Consider the following 23100-nt stretch of genomic DNA (forward strand, 5'->3'; position numbering starts at 1 on the left):
AATGTTCAGAGGCAACATCAATACTACTAGGATGCACTTGACATGGTGGAGAGAATGCATATGCAGAGGCAGTTATGTTGTAGTTTGGCTATCGAATGCAGAACAGAGAGCGAAATATAAAGGAAGAAAAAAAAGGAAATTCAAGAGTAAAGTTGAATCATTCACATTTGGATAAACACATTCACATATATAATCAACTCAATGTCGCTGTTCTACATCCCATCCTTCTCCTGTGAAAGTTTAAACTCAAAGTGAGAGTGGCTGAGGTGAGAGTGTTAAGAAGAGGGAGAGTAAAAGGGAACAGATCAAGGCTTTGATAGGCTTGGGTAACGGAGGAAGGGGCAGGGGTGAGGGTGTACTTACGTTGCAGTTTGAGGACTGGTTTAGATTGGGTGCAGATCCGTCAGCCCACTCTGCAGTGTCAGTACTGCTGGACTGTCTGCTGCGCTCATACTCCTTCAGCTACGTGGAGAAGAAGAGGTCAGAGAGGCAGAGGAACAGGGCGGGACCACCCACTCTCACCCAGCATGCTATGTCTCACTATATACTAGACTGGAAAACATCAGCAGTGTGCATTCACGAGGATAGAATGGCTACTATAGTTTGTGAACTGACGGCTGAAGCCGGTGACCATGAGGGAAATTAGCAAGGTTACTGATTTTATAAACAGGTCTCTGCATCCTTTCACCATTTTTTTTTTCTTTTTCAGATTCTATGATTGGTTTGACAGAATGTCAATCATAAGACAGGTAAAATCCTCCAATTTAAAATTAATATCCTGGAAGAAAATAAAAAGACATGTAAAAGGAAAATTAACATCTGCCTTTGGGAGAGCAATCCAGTCTTCTAACTCTGATGGCCCGGCATGCTACCCAGGAGAAAAGCACCATAAATTGAAATTGACAGAAGGGGAGGAGATGAAGAAAAAAAAACAGACGACAGAAAAGTCACAAACCAATCAACAGATATTGATTGAGAGTCAGATCAAAATGAAAGTGCATTGGGGAAAAAAAATGGATAGGACAGCCAAATGAATATCCACCATGTCCAACTAAAGAGAAAGACCACAATGCACCACAGAATCCCTCCAACAGATGGGGCTATTGAGCTACTATGACCGTCAACCTCGCAAGTATGAGCTGAACAACACACCCACACACTCCAAGAGCTCACACTCCAAAATCCCTGGACTCCTCAACCTCTGGAGACACCATTAAGTCTGGAGTTATGTGTGTGTGCTGTGTGTGTGCTGTGTGTGTAAAGAGGACAATGCAGGCGCAAAAAAAATAAATAAATAAAAATTATATATATAGGGAATATATATAGGGTAAAAAGGGAGGGGGTTGGTTAGTAAGAGTAAGTCGTTTTAGAAAGCCAGAGCTGCTGAGGGAGTATGAAGAAAGGGAGGGTTTAAAGAAGATTACAGCCCATCAGTCGTTGGGGCATGAGGGTCGATGAGGGAGGGGATAAAGTGCAAGAGACAATGAGGGAGGTTCCTACCCGAGCCAGAGCTTCTTCTACGGTGATCATCTTCTCTTTCACCATCATCATCAGCTGGATCCGCTCCTCATCGCTCATGGTGATCTCGCTGGCCACGTAGCCAATATCTTCTCCTGATTGTGGTAAAGACCAATGAGCAAAAAGGAAAACACGAAGCAACAAATATCTGGTGAACCTAATGTGTACAATAGAGCCGCACAAACCTTTGGACGTCTGTCGTACAACGGGTTTGTGCTGAGATTTGCGGAAGTTCTGCCAAAAAGATTTGTTCTTCTTCTTACTGTCCCATTTACCTTAAGGGAGGAAATAAAAGACGAGGTTACACACAAGCAAGAAAACACAATGAGCATGAGAAATACACTAAACCGGGTTATGCACTTTGCTGTTTCAGGAATACAGGAAAGAAACTGTTCGGTTCAGTGTTTCAGTGCTTTAAACACGAAAACTAGGTCAGTCAAAACAACTCAGTTATTAAACACTAGTATGTACTCTACAATGGTTAATCCTGTAATGGAATTTCATTAGAATTACTCTGTCTGATAAATGTCAGTGTCTTTTAAACCACAGCTTGAGTTTATATCAAAGGCAAAATTGACGATCCCACTATGACATCATCGGGATTTTACTTCTCAAATCTAACAAACCTTCTCCTGAGCACAGGAGACAAAATATAACTGTTTTCATAAGATCTCTACCCATGACTGGAATGTGTTTCACTCTAAAATTTTATATGTTTACTAAATTAATTAATGTAAAACTAAAATGCAATATTACACTTCATTCAAACTTCTGCTGCCTCATCGTCCAGACCTGAGAAGGTGTGAATAAAGATGTGAGTATGATGCTGGTTTTAGGTGTGAGAGATCCTGAGGTTAAACCACACAGGGTACCCACTTATGCTTTCACCCTGCTTGATGTAGGACATGTAAAATGATATTGGAGGTTTACATAAACAGTTATTTTGCCTCACCTACGCAACCAAAATCTAAACAGATTAAAAACAGCAAGGAGATTATGATTACCCTAAAAGAGCATCAAAACGTAGTGACTATCCCACAGATAGTGTCAAAAATAGGCAATTTAGCCCAGACACTTTGCACCGTTACTGGAAGTCCAGCTGGGTTCAAGGTGGCATAATTGTATATTGACTTGAAATCTATTTACCTCCAGATCCATCTTCAGAGCTGGACTTGTGTAGAGACATTCTGAAAGAAAACAGAAAAATATCACTGTTTAAAAAAAAGAAAAGAAAAATTTACAGTGTCTCTTCTAATCTCAGTGAACCACATAAAAAGAACACTGATGCTCAGCGACAATTATACACGTTCAGGGAGTGGGTCTGCATTTCTGTGTATCCACCACTTGGGGTCAGTGATGGTACTTTAGTGATTTAGACCAGGCTCCTGAGGCTTGAGAGGGAGAGGGAGGAAAAGAGATGTGGGTAACAACACCCCTGCTGCAAAAACAAGTGGGTAAGATGAAGATGGCAGTAATACAGAAGTGTTTAAGGAGCAGTACAGAAAGCAGGAAGGTCAACAAGACGAATGGAAGAACAACCATTTAACAGTGGTGCGCAGATTGAAGAGGGAAAGTAAGGAACTGAGGAATAGAGAAACAGAAGGAGACAGATGGGGTAGGAGGAGGAGGAGAAACCACAGGGCAGACTCAGCCTGTTTGTGTTTCCACTTCCCTCCACAGGATAGACAGTCACGAGAAAGAGAGATGGGAGACTGAAACTAAGGGCATAGAGAGAGATAGAAATGGAAAATGTGTGAGTAAAAACAAATACCCCAATGTGCGCATAAATCTGTCTCAAAAAAAAAGAAAAGAAGTAAAAGCCTCTGGTAAAACATGAACTGCGGTGTTCTGATGAAAAAGCCATGTATGAGCAACCTCTCGCCATTTTCTCGAAAGTTCAGCAGCATGTTGGATCTCAGCTGACTCCCTGGTTATGCAGAAGTTGACAAACCACATCAAGAACTCTATTTTGGTCTTAAAAGTTGTGGATAAAGCAAAAATATTGAGTTTTCATGTATAATAGTGTGGGAGTGATAATGAGTGGTGGTGGCTGCACACTGTAAGCTGTTCTTTCAGTTAAATGGAAATAAATCACAGGGGGAACAGAGTACTTTAAATTTATCCAGCTGATAACCTAAGAGACTTATTAAGCTAATCTCTCTTCTAAAGGCATGTCTCGCTCTTTTACCGTCTCTTACCGGCCGGTTTTCACACACCCGTCTGTGAATTCAGCCAACTGCGCACGTGCATACAGCTGCTGAGTCACACACAAAGACAGGTGGTTGTCGCTGAAGCATCATGAAAGAGAGTGACGGGATCAAAACAAGATGAACAGGTCACTTTTCCTCTCCAGTTGGTACACGGCCCTGTATGCGCGCGCATGCGACCACGTACATTTGTTCAAATATGGTAGCCCTTGTCTAGGTGCAATGGGAAATCTTTGCACGGCTTAAAGCCCGACTGCCATGGCAACGTAATGAGATGCTAATTGAATGGATGCCTGTATGGTTTACTCCTCTGCTCCCCCTCCCAGACAGGCTAGGGCCAAAGCTAATGCTAAAAGAACTCCCTCAATAGAAGCTTTTCTGTAGCGGCATCGTCACCCCCCACCCCACCTTCATGCTCTATAAATTAACCTCCCATGCAGCGCACAGAGACATGCACTCACGCGCACACATCCGCTCGCTAAAAGAGCCTGAATGTCTTCCAAAAGTGTGTTAACCCAGCATAGTGTGGCTAGGCAACTTAATTGGTTTAACCTTAAATCTTTGGCATGCCTTCCTATTTCAATTCTCCTCTCTGCAGTGAGAAGGGAACATGTAACTGCTAACAGAGGTACTGTATAACATACAGTATCTCTACTATGGGTTGAACCTGTCCAGGACAAGCACAGGTTGCTTCTCATGATGTGTGTACAATATGAAAATTAAAGTTACCATGTGTTTGCTTATTTAAGCCCATATTCACTATGCGTGAATGCTTGCTTTGCGCTCTGAAAATGATATGTTTGTGAGCACTATTCCTAGCTGGGATGAACAGCATGAGTAATTTTCAAAATGATAAGCTGCAAGTACCATTTGTGTTACAGTACAGGGCTTTGAAACTACTGCAGATATGTAATATAGCTCATATGCTGTGTGACAGAGGTGCTGTCTAGAGCAGATGATGATAAACCAGCACATGGGAAGATTTGAACACAGCTGTGTGAGCTCATGTTTAATGGCATCTTACTGCCATTTTTTTGCACTGCGCTCAGGTGAAATTACGGGAATGGACGCATGTTTGTACACAGACACTGTGTTTTTTGTGTGGTTACAAGGTTGGCCACCTGGAGCAAAGCAATCCCCGGTGTTCTTGACGAAACAATGAGAGGTGACAGTATGACGGTAGCAGTGTCCACAGGAAGAACAGAGGGACGACCTCTTTAGGGAGTCAGAGAGGTCACTGCAAAAGGGAAGGCAGGAAAATAGAAAATTATGCGCTTAGCTGAAAAAGTACGTGGATATCAACTACGAGCGCACTTTCCTGTCGTTCAACTTGCCATCTACTTTGTTCAACTTAAGGCTACAATACTCACCAGCACAAGGTAAATGTGCTGACAAGGTGCTTTAGTTTCCCAACGTGGTGCTTGTTCTGAAACCGATTCTTCCATCTGATTATTGCGCTTTCCAGCAGCACAGATGCCTCTAAGCGCACTAGCATTTTCAAACCCAGTTGGAGCCGCCAATTCGTATATTCTGTTTCTGCATGTGCGTTTTCATCAAAATCCATTTACCTCTTTTTTTTTTTTTAACCTTACTGATAAGCAAGGTGCCCATTCTGCACAGCAATATCCACCAACCAATCAGCTTCCAAAAACAGGATGTTGCAAACTTGAATCTTTCAGCCTTCTGGGAGCTCTCTGTCAACACCACTTGTAAACCCGGCACAATCAGAGCTGTGCCCACGTCTTGCCAACAAAGTGACATAGAAACAGGGAAAAGAAGGGTGACTCCAGCCCCTGGATGAAGACTGGGAAATCTTATCTGCCTGCTATTGTCCCGCAAAGAGGCGACAGTGGGGTACCCGTGCTTGTGCGCATGAACGTGCAAGCGTGCCTTTTGTGCGGCTGTAAGGAATCGGGTCCCAGGAATGCACGGGGCATGCCTATCAGTCTGCCTGCACATGATAAATCACTCCACCTGAAATCCATTCACCATGGTGGAAAGTGGACAATGGACAACTTAATAGAGAAGAGAACTGGGGTGAGTGGGAGCAGACAGGCTGCCAGTGAATGATAGATTAAAACAAAGAGGGTTATTACAAGTGCGATGTGGGAAGTTTTGTAATTTAAGAATAAAAACTCAGAGAATGGTAGGTTTACAAGTTATATTATACACACACACACATATATATATATAAATATATTTATTGGTGATGGTAAGGGAAAGAGAAACCATGCAACGCATGAGAAAGAAACCAGACTGACAGTAAGAAAATGGATAATATAGTACAGTTAGGGGCTCTTTTAGGGTCTCTTTCAAACAGTAGAGAGACGTCATTTTGGCATCTGGATCCCATCATCTTCTGCATTTGTCTGTGCAACATATAAAGCCATGGGAATAGAGATCATGTCTGCGGTATGCACTTCACTGGTCATCACGTGAAGATGGCAGCTCCACCGGGGCTGATTACTTTCCTAAAATTTGGGGGTTTTCTTTATCACTACCAATGACCAACACTGCCCAAGGAGCTTATTTTGTAACGAGGTCTTTACTAGACAACTCGTCATGAGGAAACAAATATATTCTTAACATGCCGTCTCATTTATCAAACATACGTGGCCATAAAGCGACCGTGTGTGTGCGATCAGGCCATTTAGCCAACTTGGATCGCTTTAAATTTGCATAGCATTGTATAACAGTGACCTCATGGTGGGCTACGACCTAGAAATTTTATGCAAGCAAAATACAGTGGTATTCAAAAAAAAGAACATACTTTTGTGTAACAGGATCCAGTAAAAAGGAACCCCACCCATGCCCAGTTCCATCCTGCTCTTTCGTTCATGCTCTTTTGCTCTAATCTTTTGGCCATCACCCTCTCCGTCTCCCTCCCCTGTACATCGCAGAACACAAAGGCAGGAAGGAAGTATAGACGGCCTGGAGAATAGAGAATGGCTGCTGGTCCAAGCGAGTCAGCCAGAGGAAGCAGTCACTGGGTTTCCTTTAACTGCAGCAGCAATGTGAGCAGAGAGGCATGGAAGACCAACTACATCTTTTTCGAGACGTCCATTAGTGCAGATTGCTCCTTAACTTTAAACTCTCTTGAAAATGACCTTCTAAATAGTCAGTGGGTAATGTTTTATTACCATCATTAGAGCACATATGCACACGTAAACTAGCATCTTCTGCTTTAAAAAAAACAAACAAAAAAAACAAAACAAGGTTCCACATAATAGATCTACCAAACACATTAGCTGTGTCTGAAGCTGTGTGTATTTCTCTCCATATTTAGCCGTGGACATGAAGAAAGATTTTGTGTGCAGGCATGCACAACTTGATATGAGCCAGACACAGGCTGCAAATTGTTTGGAAATGCAGCAGACAGACATCTCAATCCAAGCATACTTCACAGATGCGCATTTGCTACAGTCACATTTTATCAGGGACAAAAATGGAAACTTACTTTCTGTCCGTTTCAGGAGTGGACACCTCGCTGCTGAAGCCTAAAGATTCCTGGAGAGAGAGACAAGGAAGGGGGTGGAGGCACGTGTCAGACTTTTGGTAACAATGACATCTGACATCTGATTTCTCTGTATCTATGAAGCGCCTTGAGGCGACTTTTGTTGTGATTTGGCGCTATATAAATAAAATTGAATTGAATTGAATTGACGGTATTTCACAAGCGCTACTCTTATGCAGGTGTCTTCGCCTACCTGGATCTCATTACGGAGCTGCAGAGAGGTGCTGCTTGGGTCTTGTTTCTCCTGAAAAATTAGATGGGGAGGAGTGAGAAGGTCAAGCATCACAATCCAAGAGGCAAAGGAGCAAATCACAACACCGGGAAAGTAAAATAGTTCTTTAAAGAAAGCTAAAGACGAAAGGATAAAAAAAAAATAAAAAAATAAAAAATACAGCAACAGTGGAGGGAATGCTTCACAGTGCACTCATGCATGTACAGACGTTTTTTTTTTTTTTATTATTGTCAGAGTCAGACATACTTGAAAAGGCGTCAAAACAAACACAAGCATGTGTGTGTACACCAACAACTGCTGCTGGGCAAGTCATGACTTGCTTCAGGCGCCCCAGTCTGCGTGAACAGTTCTGAAATGTAACTCTGCACCTGCAAAACTGGCTCCGTGCATCTGATTTTGTAATGACAATTACATCAGTAAACTCGCTTCACTCAAGACAAACACCTGCTAGTTTGCCTCTTATCTTACATTAGAATACAACATGCCATATTTGACTAACTGCACAGGCAGACATGCAAAACAGACATCCAGACCTGGCTGAGCTTTGCTCGTAAATTTAACGGTGGCTTTCACTACAACTGTATGAAAACAATATAAATCGCATTTATTTTTAAACTCTCTTTATACACAAAATGTTGCCAAGTTTTTCCAGCTTTTAAACTCGCTGTCAGTGTGTTTGCACTACTTGGCTGGAGCTAATGAATGTGTCTGAAGCAGGTGCATTTATAACAACTCCAGATACAGATGTGTCTTGAATAAAATGCTGAATAAAGGCAGACACTGAGGCAGATACCATCACAGCGAGTCTGCAACAAGATTTTAACTTGCAGCGTGTGAGTATTAATAGCCAATTAGACTCCTTGAGGGAATGGCTGACTACATAGTTCTGGCGGCACTCTTGTGTCCTTTTGAACTGTCAAGCAGGAGATATCATGACTCCCTATACTGAGACTTGCCCAGTGCTACCACTGTTTTTAAACTTCAGGCCACTAACCAGCACAGAAACAGACACAGTCAACAACTTGCTTAAGGCTGGTGAGCATATTTTTTCCAAAGGCTCTCAGGCTTGAAGACCCAACATCTGAGGTTAACATCAGGACAAAGCTCTTATTTGCTGAAGGTCATACCCCTACTCGTTGCACAGTTATCATTATGTGACTTCACTCTTAATTTGTTGTCATCCCTTCTATCATGTGAGTAAGCAAGACTGGAAAAGACCCCATTAGTTGCCTTAATTTGCAACATATGTAAGAAAATGTCAATTATAACATTGCTAAAACTACTAATGAAGCACTAATAAATGATCAGAGTATGCAGGGCTTGGGTTTGGGGGTCTTCAACCAGATGGGTCATCGAATTACAAAAAAGGTGAAGACCCTCGTGAAGACCCCTTTGGTTTGGGTCACTGTCAGCAACATTTATGAGATTTATCAGGTCCACCTAAGAATAGAAACCAAAATCTAAGACAAGTTCGCACTTCCACTTTCTTTCTGTCTGACCTTTATTATTTAGCAGTTCATGAAGAATTACAGGAAACAAGTCCCAATGTAAATGCTGATATTACATTTTTATTTTTGGTTATTTTGTCTGTCCTATTATATTGAAATTGTCCAGGATTTCTTAACACATCTAAAATTAAAAACTATTTCCCCATCTTTCTACAGAACTCTAAGCTTTCCGTTTCACTGGCTCTCTCGCTGCAGGATAACAAACACGATATAGGGGATGGTTGAGGGTTACTTGGACTGTCTTGACTTCTACAATCAGTAAAAAATTCTCTATTATAAGCCCATTAACAAAAGACAAATGTAATCTAGAATTTCCCCGAAATGGAGAGCGGGAAAGGAAATTGGCATCCTCATCCTGCATCTCCACACCCAGGTATTAAGCTGTAGGACAGCAGTCACGGGAAGCACAACACAGACAGTTTCCTACAGTTAAGAGAGTCACGCTTCCTAATCTGGACGACCTCCAGTTTAACCTTTTTATATTCATATAATGGTTGAGGGAGTGCAATCCTTCCACACTGTTGCCCCATGAACATGAGTAAGGCATGAGCAAGTGTATTAGTCAGGAGTGACATAACTACCTTTAAGCGTTCTTTGGAACTTTGGAACAACCGTAAGTTGCAAGTCAAATGAGCAGAGGACCTGAAGTGCTAAAGTGGCTTAAAACCTCTAAATTAGCCCAAGTCCCACAATAACCACACACAACTGAGAGGTGGCTGTAAGGATTTTAGCGAGACAGTCATTAAACAGTCATTTTTGCTCAACACAAGTCCTACTGGCCATTTGTGTATTTGTCTGTTACTTCAATCAACGAGACAGAGACATGTGACTGGAAGCTTCTTCGTGAAGTAAATCAAGTCATGTCGGAAGACCATTTAATTTGTACATCCCAGGGAATATGGGGATTCCCATAAGTCAAAGAGCAGGTACACATCTACAGTCGTGGAAGCTTGTTTCTACAGTCACCAAGCTGCACGTAAGGAAAATCTCGGAAAGGACTGTTTGTCTTTTTTCTTGCAAAGGCAGAGATTACGAGAGACAAAGAGACAACACATTCATCCCTTAAGCAAGCACCACTTTGGCAGCTCTATTTAAACAAATGAATTGTGCAGAATATTGTGGACCCACGTTAAGAGGGAGGCTGTGAATGAGGAGTATACTCCCATGCAAACACAGTGCACAAACGCTTTCTAAAAGGTAGTGGTTGGCTGGTTTTGCTATCAGATCCTCTTTGCGGCTTCTCCGGACAGCAGCTACAGGACAGATACCAGTTTCACCAGTGGGTAACTGTAAGCACCATGCCAGCTCGTTGTAAAAGTGATTTTAATGTACAATGTCTCTGTACTGCTTGGATATTGGATAAACACAAAAATACAGCCGGACACTGACCCTGGCATCGCCACATTCATTCCACCACAGACATAAACCCAGTTCAAGGAACATCTACACACATTCACACATCTCGCTCCCACTTTCACACACACTAAAAGACCTATAAGACACAATGTGGCTCTCTGTTCCTCCTACTCATCCTCAGCTTCCCTTTATTTCCTGTCTGTGCGTGCCATCTCTGACATGGAAAGAGAGTGAAAAGCTGAAAAGATGAGTGAAAAACAAACAAAACCTACATGTTGTTCACTCTCCGCTAGAGATCTGTGGGATTAATCTGTCACAGAGCAGGATGTGATGAGACAAACAGTAAATGGTTCCAAAAGTAAATCTCCATTTCTCTCAGACACACAGTTAAACGATGAATAACTTGCTGACACGGTTACTTGAAAGAGAATATCAAGGCAATCTGTGTTTGAGGCGGTGCCTACGAGCGTGTGTGTGTATAAAGCATAGATCCCACAATGCATCCCCCCCAGAGGCGGCAGGCTATCCTTTACACGAACTTTGCAGAAAAATCTTAAGATGCTGCCCTACTTACCTAAAAGTGGCATGTAAGCGTGTGAACGTGCATGCGTTTTTCCCCTTAGATGTCCAAAGGCGTTGCTTGTGCATGGTTTGCTTAGTGTGTATGTGCGTGCAATTGTGATGGGAGAATGATTGGTTAAGCATGACTGAATTAAGTTAAAATGAAAGGGAGAAAGAAGGGAGAGCTCTGACTAATGAGGATCACGATGTCTGAGCACAGGGAAACTGGCATCGGAAACGACTAAACCCTAACACACAAGCGCTACTGAAAAGTGACTTTACTTCCAAAAACCACAGTGCTTTCCATCATTAACCTGGAAACTACAACAAAGTTTAGCTGCGCAACAGGAGATCCAGATATATTTTTTTAATTAAAGGGAAAGCTTCAAAATACAGATGAGTGCTAAACACATATTCCATTCACTGCAAAAGCCTGTTGAAGTCACTTTTACTTCACCAAAATTACTCCCAACCTCAGATGGAAAAAAAGGTGTATGTGTAGCAAAAAGACCAGGTGGCGCAGTAGAGGTAGGCCAGCTGGCATGGCTGAGTGAACCTGGGTGGGCAACTGTAAGTAGCCCTGTAGAAAGATATGTAGTGGAACAGGTACCTACTGCAATCCCTGAAAAAGACGTTAGAGGTGGAACTAGTACAGCACAGTGCAAAACCTGCGGGACTGGCTGTTCTGGAAAATCCACACACACACACACACACACACACACACACACACACAAAACCCACACTTGTGTTTTCTGAAATTCAACCACGCCACACCAATCAAGCTGCCGCTTGCCTAAATGTTTTTTACAAGAAATACATTAGCACACCAACATCTCCATCCTCTTCCTTCCAAGGACGTCTGGGAGAGTGTGTGTACGTGCTCGCCGCACAGGGCTGCATTCTTTTATAGCGCGTGGAGCATTCCTCAGCTTTGAGAATCCTCCTCAGCTTTGGTATTTCAAAACAAATACCAAAGTTATTACAACCGATGTCCCATTAGTGACAAATAAATCACAAAATACATTTAAATATACCACTTGCTTTCCACAAGAGTTTTGCCAATAATAAAAAAAACACAGCGGCACGAACGTCCTATGAAAGCAATCTTACAGCAACAAAGTCTCTGCTGTTTGAGCGTTTGACTTTGCTATGTTTCTAGGCAAAAATCTGAGAGTAGAAAGGATAAATAAGCAGCAGAGTTCACAACACGGTTTGTCTTTCCTCTACACTGTAGTTTTAACCCAGCTGAACTGACGCACTTTGATGGTTTAACTTCATGTGGGCATTAACCACACGGTTCCTCGTCTCACAGTAAAACAAAAACACAAGTCCGTGCCTGAGTCTTGACCCACGGCTGTCAGGCAATTCAGGTATAAAACAAATAAAACGCCTTCGTTGAGTTAGCAGGTTACGATGAACAGATTTATGATTGATAGGATGCTTTGTTTATGCAATTATCTAAAATTATCCTCAAAGATATTACCACACACAGCAGTGCAATGTCTCATTATGGTTAACAGCAAGTGTTAAAATGTTTGCCCAACAACCACAAACGCCAAAATGAGCTCTCTTGATTTATATTTAGCGTACTTCATTTATACTATTGTGCTATGGTTAGAAAGTGATGTCAAAGTAGAGTTTGGTATTTCTCTCCCTTGGCCAGACAAGATTAGTCATCCAACAACCAGTCCCTGCATGTTTAAGGGATCCCTCCTCTGGTGTTTTATGTCTGCGTTTCGGCACTTTTTTTTCTTCCCTTTGAATTAAACTAAACTTGCACTGACATAACTGTAGCGTGACTTTGTGACTGCTCATGGAGATAGCTTGAATAACTTTTCCAACTGCCTTGATGTTGAAGAAACAAGAAGAAAAAGACAAAAGTTAACTAAATGTATTTACTTCAACTTCAGATGACTTCTATGGAGCAGTATTTAAAATGATCATCATCCGCTTCAGAAACCAAAGAATGTCATATATTGCAGTTGTTAGCAATGATAATATGCAATGATAATTTATGCTACTTCAAAGCCACTGGTTAAAACCTTTACAAACTTCTGCCTTGGTGCCTTTTAAGAATCCGTCCACATCTAAAACAGATCTGCAAACCAGTGATTGAATTGTGTTACTAACCAAAATTGGGATCATTTCCTGGAATCTGTGGGCTGCCAATCATTGTTTTGTTTTTTATTTGAGGTAACCTCTACCATAGCCACCGACATCACTGTTTTCAACATTGGGCCAAGCAAATTTTCGTTGCTATGCTGAAATTTAAAACTCACTTTTTAAAAATTATCGTAAAAATAAACCACTGTGAAGCACCTATTTTGAAAAGGGACACTGAAAAACAAATCATGTTTATGGTTACAGATGTAAGATACATTAGGACGGTCAAATGCATCTACTTTATTCTAAAATATAACTAAATTCTTTTTTATTTAGCTAAGAATTAGAACACTGAAGACTAAAATGTAACTGAATCCCAGGCAAAAAAAAATAAAAAATAATTTATCCTTCTGACCTGACCTTTTACTGACCCGTTATTAGAGACAACACCCTTTATTAAAACTGCTGAATATATTGCTCTTTTCCAGCATTTCCTGTCACTCCAATAATAAAAATCCTCACGCAGCATCCGAACGTTAATGTATAAGAGTGCTGGGAAACTGCGAGGCCGTCGTGCTAATCCATATCCACATTCCCAAAGAGGATGTTTATTTAACCCTTTGTATCCCACTAACTCATAAAACTACAGAGTCACAGAAACAACTGAGAGGAAGCCACGCAGAAAGGAGGTGCATCGATAGCCATCTAAGCGAGAGCTTCCGTCATCAACTCTTAATAGAGAGAGCCCCTTGCTTTGCAACAACACAGACAGCCATCACTATGTTAAAAGGGGCACAATGCAAGAGCAGGCTAATAATATTGTGCAAGTGGAAAAAAAAAATCCAAATGTTACATTTCTCGTTACTTTAAGGAAAAGAGCCCAAAAAAACCAAAAAGCCCCCAAAACCCCGAAAGAGAAGCTGAATGGTTCCCATCATGAGCAAACTCGCCGTACCAAGAGTCAAGTTGAGAATGCTTTGGAGAACAGAAACTTAAAAAGGCCTTCTTCTTACTTTTTGGTGTTATAATGTTGACCACAGCAACACTTTAGACAGTGGGGCTTTCGCATGGGAATTTTCCAGTAGCAAATATCCAGTCAGTGTTTTCCTCAAGTTATATTTAACCTGGAGTATGAGGACTTCCATCACAGATTTACTGGCAACCAGACAGCTTTCATGGCGTCTTCTCCGATACCACATTTATCTAAACTTCAGCCTTCTCTAGTACAGCATTGCAAACCAAGAAAGGTCAAAGCTTAGGTGACTTTTACCCTAAAATCTCTACTACATAGATCAGATCTGAACTGAAAAGCATATAGTAGGAGAGATCTGAAGAAACAAGTTAAGTATTAGTAAAAATAATAATAATTTAAATCAATAACTGATCTATAAATCTGACATTATGAAACGCATGAAAATTAAGACAATGGCTAAAGAGAGGTGAGCCTTATGGAGTCCTGTCTGCTTTACCATCCACCTCCACTAATAAAATCTGTCTCTATTAATGTGGCTCTTATGACCTTGCCTAACCATCTGGCACTGGTCCCAGGGGTGACGACTGCATGACGCTGGCTTGCAGCCACTGACTTCTGGACACACTTCAAAAGCTGTAACAGTCATTTTGTTACTCTCTTTCTGACTGGGTGTCCGTTGCTCTGTCTAAGCTCATTCTCAGTTCATTTAGTGTCCTGTGCTCTGTCTCAGTACACGCCTTGTGTATTACTTTCACAATGCCTCTTAACAATATTGTCTAAGAGAAGAAAAGTTTGTCTTAATCCATTGCATCCTAGAAGGGTTGGTAAAGAAAAGACTGTTCTGGACTTGAACAGCACCCAAAACTAATTTTAGAAAAAGGCCTGCACTCAAACGCAAGGCAAGGTTAAATCCATATAGTGTGGGTTGATACTGCACATTTGAGAGCTCTTGATAAGGTGTTGTCTGACCTATATCCCCTCCTCCATGTATTTTTCTTCTTTTCTTCTATATTTTGCTGCCAAACTCTGCAGAGTGGCAGGACAGCTGCAGGCTCTCACATACTCCACTCCTCCTCTTCATTCCCCTCATCCTCCTTCCTTCTCATTCTTCCACTATTCATGTCGTTAGCCTCCTCCTGCACTGGGCTTCAGGCTCAGGTCCCACTCAGCACAACCCCCAACCCCTCCCCTGAGCCTTCACAGCTTCCTTTTCCCCTGTTTTAAGAACTCAGAAGGAGAGCTTCCCTTCAAAACTAACAAAAAAAAATGCCCGAAAGGTAAGCACAGATCAAAGTCTGCAGCCAAAGAGACAGCACTTAATCTATAATAAGATGCAAAATGCATTTACAGTCTATCATGAAAGCGGTGACAACTGGATGTCTGAAATCATTAAATGCACAGCACAATAAATCAGCTGTGCCTTTCAATGCAAGCTGAGCCACATGGTCGCCTTGGAGCAAGAGGGGCCGCCTATTAAACTGGAAACGTGATGACAGAAAAACATGCGGAAAAATGGGGAGACAATCGGCACAAGGTCTAAAATAAGAAAGTCCAACGTGACAACAATGTGTGCAAAGTCTGTGGATGGAGAACTGAATCGTTGTTTTATCAGGCAATAACACTACTATGTCTGACTTTCTAGCAAATGTGGTGGAGAGCGGCAGCTAGCTTAGCAGAAAAACAGAATTGACCATTTGTTTTTGTGTGTGTTTGAGAATTTATTTGCCCAAGTTCTATTTACAGGGACTTACTGAATTCATCTTATACTTGCTCTTGCAAGCATGTGGACCCATTGGGTTGCATGCTGCACAAAGCTAGGCCCTCTGCAGCAGCACCAGCAGCATTCCATCATAGATTTACTTGCAACTTGGCAACCAAAGAAGTGTCTTGGTATCCTACATCTCTCTGAAAAAGACTTGTAGTGGTGTTCAGGCACACTGGCCTCGGGGAAAGACTTGGACATTAACACAAATTCATCTTGTTTGTTCAGTCTCTGCTATTCTTTGTCTGGCAGTTAGTAAAGAGCGTAAAAAAAAAAAAAAAACAAGCATGCAAGTTCAGAAGCGAGGCAAAGAAAATGCTGTGCATGAATAGCCGTTCACATGATTTCATTAGGCGAGGTAATTACATGGGTGAGCGTGTATTTACCATGTCGAGTTCCTGGGAGACTCGTCGTTTGCGTAGCTCCTCCATGCGGTCGTTGACGTCACTAAAGCAGGTATTGTAGTACTCAGAGTATTCCTGTGCAAGGTCATCTATGTTGCCCAGAGAACCATCCTGAGGAGAAGAAGAGGCATAGTTTTAGCCAGAATACTAAAACCACTAAAACCACTGATAATTTCGCTGACAATGCTCCCACTGGAAAAACTCTCTTTGCATGAATTATGAACACTCAACTGCTTTGTTTCGATTTACTTTCTGCACTTGGTCTTTCCTTTCCACGCTTTCATATAACTGCACTTCACAATATTCCACCAGTACTGCAGGGAAAGGAAAAAGCCTAAACGAGTTAGCACACTGCGTGACATTCACATCCCCTCAAAACTTTGTATAACCAATGTAACATACACTTACAATTAGTGGCAAATAGAAGTTAACTAGGATGCATTTTTGTATGCCTAACACAGACATTCCCTCTCACTCCTACGCAGTTTTGGATAAACTAAATATTTTCTTGGATAAGTAGAAACAATATTATTCTTTATATGCATTCTTCTTAGCGATGCCACTAATTTCAAAGTGTCAACTACCGTTCAAACTGAGACCACGCTGCGGCAAACTACGCCACACAAACAAAAAAAACCTAAAAATACCCCCGGTAAAAGGGCTTTAGGCCCATTTATTCATTCTTATCAGGTTCCATTCAGTGTCACTGGCAGGCCTTGGTTTGTTCCTGGGTTTTTGTCTTTATTTCAAGATGCCCTTTACCTCCTCAGACATTCACCAAGCTCCAACCCAAACACACTTTTTCCGGCAAGCTTCAGTTTACATTAGCACAGTTCCTGCCTTTGTGAGGAAGATCTGTTTAGGAATAATGGAGGAAGTTCTGCTCCAAACATTAAAGAGCTTACCAAAAAGAAGATAACACTATGAGGTAGTCGAGCACATTTTAAATTCAGGTTTTATTGAAATGCGTAGCTGAACATAAACTGTCAACATAAAGGGGCCGGTTATAAAGCAATCTATGAAGTTAATTAGGGTGACTTGTGTTTATGTCGGCCCACCTTTCAGATTTAGAATATCTTAATTATTTTCTCAAGGCTTAAAAAAAAAAAGGAAGAAAAAAAGCACTTAAATATTAATTACTTTCTTGAAATAAGTCATTGATATTTCTTTGCAGGACATAAAGCAACTTTTGTATAACTTTTGTGGGAGAGAAGCTCATCTCCTGCGTCTTGCCTTGGTTAAAATCTAGGCCATTCTGGCAGCGATGGCCCACAGTTGAATATTCATCAGTGTTGATCTAATCTGTGCCAGGCAGACAGCTAGCATTGAGTCACTGTGCAGGGTCCAAACAGTCTCCCTCAGTCTCTGTCTTTCTCAACTGGACTCCCTATCTGGGTGCCAGGCCACAAATGAATGGATCACTGTGAGTAAGGTGTCACACGCACACCCGTGCATACACACACAGGTCTTCTTCAGACCTAGGTGTCTAGTCGGGGAGAACACACATTAGTATGCGCACACATTGCATGCTGGGGATTTCAAAAGCATCAGACCAAAACAAACTGAGTTAAGCCAATCACAAACACAGCTCGGTGAGACAGAGTTATGATTTATTAATTGTAAGATGAGCACATTACTGAAAATAAAACAACAAAAAACACACAATTGCTTTGTCTCAAATGCACACTTTGGCTTGCTGTGATCTGTCCTCCCAGCATTTTTTCTTGAGAAATCCTGTTTTGGCCAGACATGTGGTTTGAGCTGACTGAGGATCCCAGTGGAAACACTCCCCAAGCAGACACATGTTTTCGCCTTCATTCCTCACATTGACTGAAAGCGCACACTCATTAGAGAATGCCAAAATGTTACAATCAGACATCAAGACTGTGCACATATATTTGCAACATCCAGATAGAAAGACTAATGCCCGTTTTAAAGTTGCACAAATCATTTTTTTAGACGACGACTCCAATTTATTTTTAAACAGTGATGGATTTTTCTTTTTTCTTTTTGCAGAAGAATTATTTACGTTTTCAAGTCTTTTGTCTCCACTTGCAGTACTATCTCTCAGCTGTGGACAGGTAAAGCTGCATATATTTTGATGTTTTCAGATAGACTGCTAAAACAGCCCCCCCCCCAAGCCCCGTGTGTGTGCAGAGATGACTGAGATTCCTCTGATTCACCAGTGGGATTACCTCATAGGCGCTCGACACAGCTGAACCTCGAGCCTTCACTTCCACCGTCACTTTGTACAGTGACACATTCACATGTTCTGTTGTATAATGACTCCAGATGCTTTTGGGTGAATCACAGCCTTAAGAAAAGGTAAACCAGCTGTTTTCTCATAATGGCTGGTCATGTCATCGCACGAACAAGTGCTTTGTCCACATTTTAGAGTAAATCTGTCAAAGTGGAAGTGAAAATGTGGTAGTATTGTTTGGAAATTTGGCAGGAGGGTAGGCATTGATGCTGGAAAAGGGATAGTCTGTGGATTACAAACCAGGGCAGCTGTTTGGTGAGAAGAGAATAAAACCGCTGTAATCTGATAACAGAGATCCTTCATTTGGTAAGAGACTCTAACGCATAAGTCATTATGTAACCTAAAACAAAACAGGCTCTGTTGGCAATAAGTCTCAAAAGATCCTTACTGTAAAATGCTTACTCTGAAGCCGCTTTACATGCGCACATATAGAACTATAAACACATCTAGTTTCATGACTGTGTGCCGATGTACGTGATGTAACAGCTACTCCACCCTCGATGTGAAGGAGGCCAACTCCCCATTTAAACTTGAACAATAGCAACAATAGTCGTACCAAAAACTCCACCCAAGCAAGAATGGGTGAGGTCGCTTGTATGAAATCAGAGTAAAGAGTGTGCAAGTGTCACAAAAGCTCATCATTCCATTACGATGGGTACTTCTAATTTCAAGATGAAAAATTTCCGTTTTGTTTAAAAAAAACAAAATTAACAAATCACTCGTTTGTGTGAAGACCACTGCAAATTAATGGCTGACATGTTGCGCCACCATCAAAATAGAAATTAACAGCGCTTATTAATGCTGAATGATTTGCGGTACCTAAAGTTCCTTTACAATTGCTTCAAAAGAGATGATTTACATCTATGGCAGAAATAAAAATGAAGTCAATATGTATTTCTACACAAATCACGTATAATCTGCTTTATTTTAGATATTAAAAAGTAAAGATATACATGCATATGCTTTGTATGCAAAGGTTGCACAGGGAAGGGAAACAGCATGAAGGTTTAGTAGCCTCGGGTCAATTGGCCATGGAATTCCTTGCATTCTTACTGACACAGGGTTCCTCTACAGACATTCAGAAAGTCAATTTGGAGAAGCATCACTTTAATCATGAGGCATGCCTGTGCGCTAAACTTCAGCAGCTTCAATTTCAGGCTCTTTTTTTTTAAATCATGAATTTATTGCCAAAAAATAAAGTAATATAATTACAAAATATATATATTGACATGCACCCCCACTGTTACATTATGAAAATGAAACCAAGTAAGCGCTTTATACTCAAGTAACCAACATCAAGCACATATTAAATATAGTATTTTAAATTAAATATGATATAAATCTGGAGAGGAAATTCCCCAGGATTTAACACTTTTGCTTGAGCGTTTCATATAACAGAATACATAAAGGGCTGATCAGTCCTTTCAAAAGAGGCAGTGCACTGTTGAAGTGACAGTTTCTTTAAGAGGGAAAAGTCAAAACTATGTGAAAGGCACCCAATGAAGGTAATTCACACAACTAGCATGCAAGGCACTGATAACTTGCAACCTTGGGAACATCTGCTCAAAAGCGCTTTCTTGGTATATCAGTGACATGAGAAGAATATCTGCTAAGGCTGGAGCTTCACTCAGTTTATCTTCTTCACATCATGTTACAGAATATCTAAACAAAAGCTTGCTTGTTTATTAGCTGAAGAAAAGCCAGTATATAATACGTAAAAAAAAATCAAATATTTTTGTTCTGTTTCAACCTTTAACGTCAAATTCCTCCATTTATCATACCGGTGTTTAGTTTTACATGGGCTGAATAGAAGTGTAGATGGTATTAACCATTGTTACAATCACACCCTTGTGTCTACCCATTTTGTGTGTTCGAGAACAATGACAATGGATGACAAAAGAGCCGTCTGATGTAATGCTAGAAGGTTAGCAGCGTGATCACTTTCACTTGCTAAGCAAACTCAGGACAGGACTGGCAGACTGAAACTGCTGCCAGCTGGGTTGCATTGTGGTGCACTGTACTAATGTTTTTATAAGTGAATCTCTTGAGTCACCAACACTAACAATACATCACCTCTCCAATAGTCCAAACATCATAAGATAAATTAGCCAGTTGTTACTACATCCATCAATCTACTTAGTTCCTCAAACGCCTCCATAAACTAATCCCGCCCTGCTTCTCTGGATTAATACCATTCTATTGGTAACAAATAACATGAAAGAGAACATGCCATCTGTTAACAGTATAACACAAAATATACATTTGACAAAAAACTATTTGATAAAAACATCACTGGGTGTTGCATCAGCCGGCTGCAATTCTTAAAAATGTTAAAAGTGCTGCAGGTGAGCACGAAACAAATCCCCAAACCAGGAGACATCTGACTAAAGGTTGGCCTTCAGGCCAGTAGAGGAAGACTGTTAAGGAGGGTAAGGCCAGGGGCCACAACTCAGTCTTTTAGAGAGCTTCCTCAGGATATCCGTGGCTTGAGCAGAACAGTACTCTGCCATCGCAGCAGAGGAAACCTGCCAGATCTCCAAGTGACCTCAATAATGAGTCTGGTCAGGGAGGGGTAGCAAAGGAGAAGTGACCAGAGTTGGACTTGGCACCAATAGACTAAATCCAGCTATTATAGACTGTGTTGAGAACACTGTTGGCAAAGACAAACTGGCCCAGCTAACCATGCTTTAAGTGAAAGCAGACAACTGAAGGACATGCTGCCACTATGTATAAAATGCTATGTGGGAGGAAGCACCTAGGGGTCACATCATCTAGCCATATATTTCCCAGACACAATCAATAATCACGTCTCAAGAGCAGAATCACATTCTTAGGTTTAAAGATGGAGCACTGTCTCCTACATAATCAGTTTTCCAAATGGACAAACTACCACCCACACTGTGTAAAACACCACAAAACTCCTTTCAAAAGACAACAAGGACTCCCTGCAGGCAAATAAAATATTACCACGGCTGTGGATTCAGATGGCCTTTCAAGCAAAAAACAGAGGAGAAATTTCTGGAGAGAAGGAAAGAGGGAGTGACTGTCAGCTGTCCAGGTTAGTGAGCATACCTTCCTATACGGTGAGGGGGTACAATTGAAAGCTTGCCTTAGGCCACTGCATATCTGAAATCTCTGTTCTGTCTCTCCTCTACATAAGCAGCAGTGAAGCAGCAGTTATTCCAGTTAAAGTCAAATCCCACAGGATATTTCCCAAATGGGATCCAATGAAAAGGAACTGAAATCTAGACCGCCTCCGTACAAATTCATAAAGCACATTTGTGTTTAAACTCAGATTAATTTAAAAGCTAGTGAAGTTCTGTTCTGAGGGACACCCCCATATCTCCAGACGTGGGGCGGGCCAAGCAGAAGCAAATTCCCTTTTCAGACATGTGTAAATCCAACCACTTAAAACAATTCACAGCTCCTACGCCACACTGTCCTAAACTGCCTTTGAGTTTTAATTACTTCAAGAGCTATTTACTGAGCTGAAACCGCACATAAATGAATGGCTTTCTAAGGTATTCTTATTAAACACATTGCACCACACGTCACTGTGGATGGTTAACCTCAGAGACGGGAAAATATAAAGCAGATTGAAACAGCATTTGATTTACAGTTAAAGCATTATGAAAACCTATTTTCAAAGGACAAACACTTTGCTGTGGAGCATTTTGGTGTTTATCTGAACGGTTGCTTAAAGTTTAAGAGTACTTTCCAAGTTTGGTATGTGTGCTGAAACATACGGTAATCTGTGGAAGATGGAGAACAGTAAGAAGTCTGACCAGATCTTTATCATGATAGAAAACTATCTCTAAAGAGGTATTTAGGCCTGTTTCCACGTGCAAAGACCAAAGATCAGGCACATGTGCAACAGTGAGCTAAGTTGGGTCAACAAGCTAAGACCAAATCCCAATTCAAAGGGCAAGCTCTCAAGCAAAACAAAAGGCATTGAAATCCATAGTGGGTTGGTTATATATAGCATCCATTTTGCTGAAGGAGAGCGCGGTGTTCATTGTGTTCAGAATCTCACGATGTGTTTAGAGATATGAGCGTGAGCAAAGTGTTAAGCTCAAGGTTCCCCGTGAAATGATTTAGTTAAATGTTAACAATTTAGAAATGTTTTCCAATACGTAAAGAAACACTGTAGTTAAGTGCAGCATTCTAAACGAGCAGAAACTGAATCATGTAAGCAAATTAAACAAAAGCAAAGAAATACTGGCCTGGAATGAAGGGACATTTCTGTTTAAGTTTGCAGAACAAACAAAGTAATATCTCATAGCCCTACGCGCCAGATGTTATGTTATGTTCGTTCTTTTCTTTCATCACGGTCGTTAAATCAGTTATGGGCTTGCCGATTCTGCTAAAGACACTAGTTTTCAGAAGCTGGAGGAGGCCAATCTACATTCGTTCACATTTCTGAAATTTCTTGCACAGCAAAATAGGAAAATAAGATGATCTAAAACGACAAACTAATATGGGAAAAAACAGCAACAAAGCTGAGGTCAGTGACATTGGGTTGTTTCTTTGTTGTTCTTTTTCAGTGTCCTTCAGGCTGTTTCTTCATTAGATGGCCAACTACTTGGAATTCAAGGTAAAAAAAACAAAACAAAAACAACAATGTTGTCAAAAAAAAAAAAAAAAAAAAAAAAAACTTTCCAAGGATAGGATTTTATTTTCACTGTTATCGTGTTTGAAGCAA

General features: G+C 41.1%; 1 protein-coding gene across 6 annotated transcripts in view; it reads right to left on the reverse strand.

Annotated features, from left to right (window-relative positions):
- Positions 1 to 23100, reverse strand: part of sash1a (SAM and SH3 domain containing 1a) — a 166679-nt gene that overhangs the window by 25299 nt on the left and 118280 nt on the right. For 5 of the 6 annotated variants that reach the window (XM_086264151.1, XM_086264154.1, XM_086264155.1 and 2 more), the window contains exons 2-8: positions 16121 to 16249; positions 7433 to 7483; positions 7183 to 7232; positions 2665 to 2705; positions 1704 to 1793; positions 1501 to 1613; positions 364 to 462 (exon numbers count right to left, since the gene is read on the reverse strand). In XM_086264151.1, coding sequence (XP_086120277.1) covers positions 364 to 462; positions 1501 to 1613; positions 1704 to 1793; positions 2665 to 2705; positions 7183 to 7232; positions 7433 to 7483; positions 16121 to 16249 — 573 coding nt within the window. The remainder of the gene's footprint in view (positions 1 to 363; positions 463 to 1500; positions 1614 to 1703; positions 1794 to 2664; positions 2706 to 7182; positions 7233 to 7432; positions 7484 to 16120; positions 16250 to 23100) is intronic. The other variant, XM_086264152.1, reaches the window with a different exon arrangement.

Source organism: Aulonocara sp. 'chitande type north' Nkhata Bay, linkage group LG15 (assembly GCF_057382095.1).
Source record: "Aulonocara sp. 'chitande type north' Nkhata Bay isolate Kocher_YH1m ecotype deep benthic linkage group LG15, A_spYH_male_GT1.1, whole genome shotgun sequence".
In the NCBI taxonomy this organism is placed as follows: domain Eukaryota; kingdom Metazoa; phylum Chordata; class Actinopteri; order Cichliformes; family Cichlidae; genus Aulonocara; species Aulonocara sp. 'chitande type north' Nkhata Bay.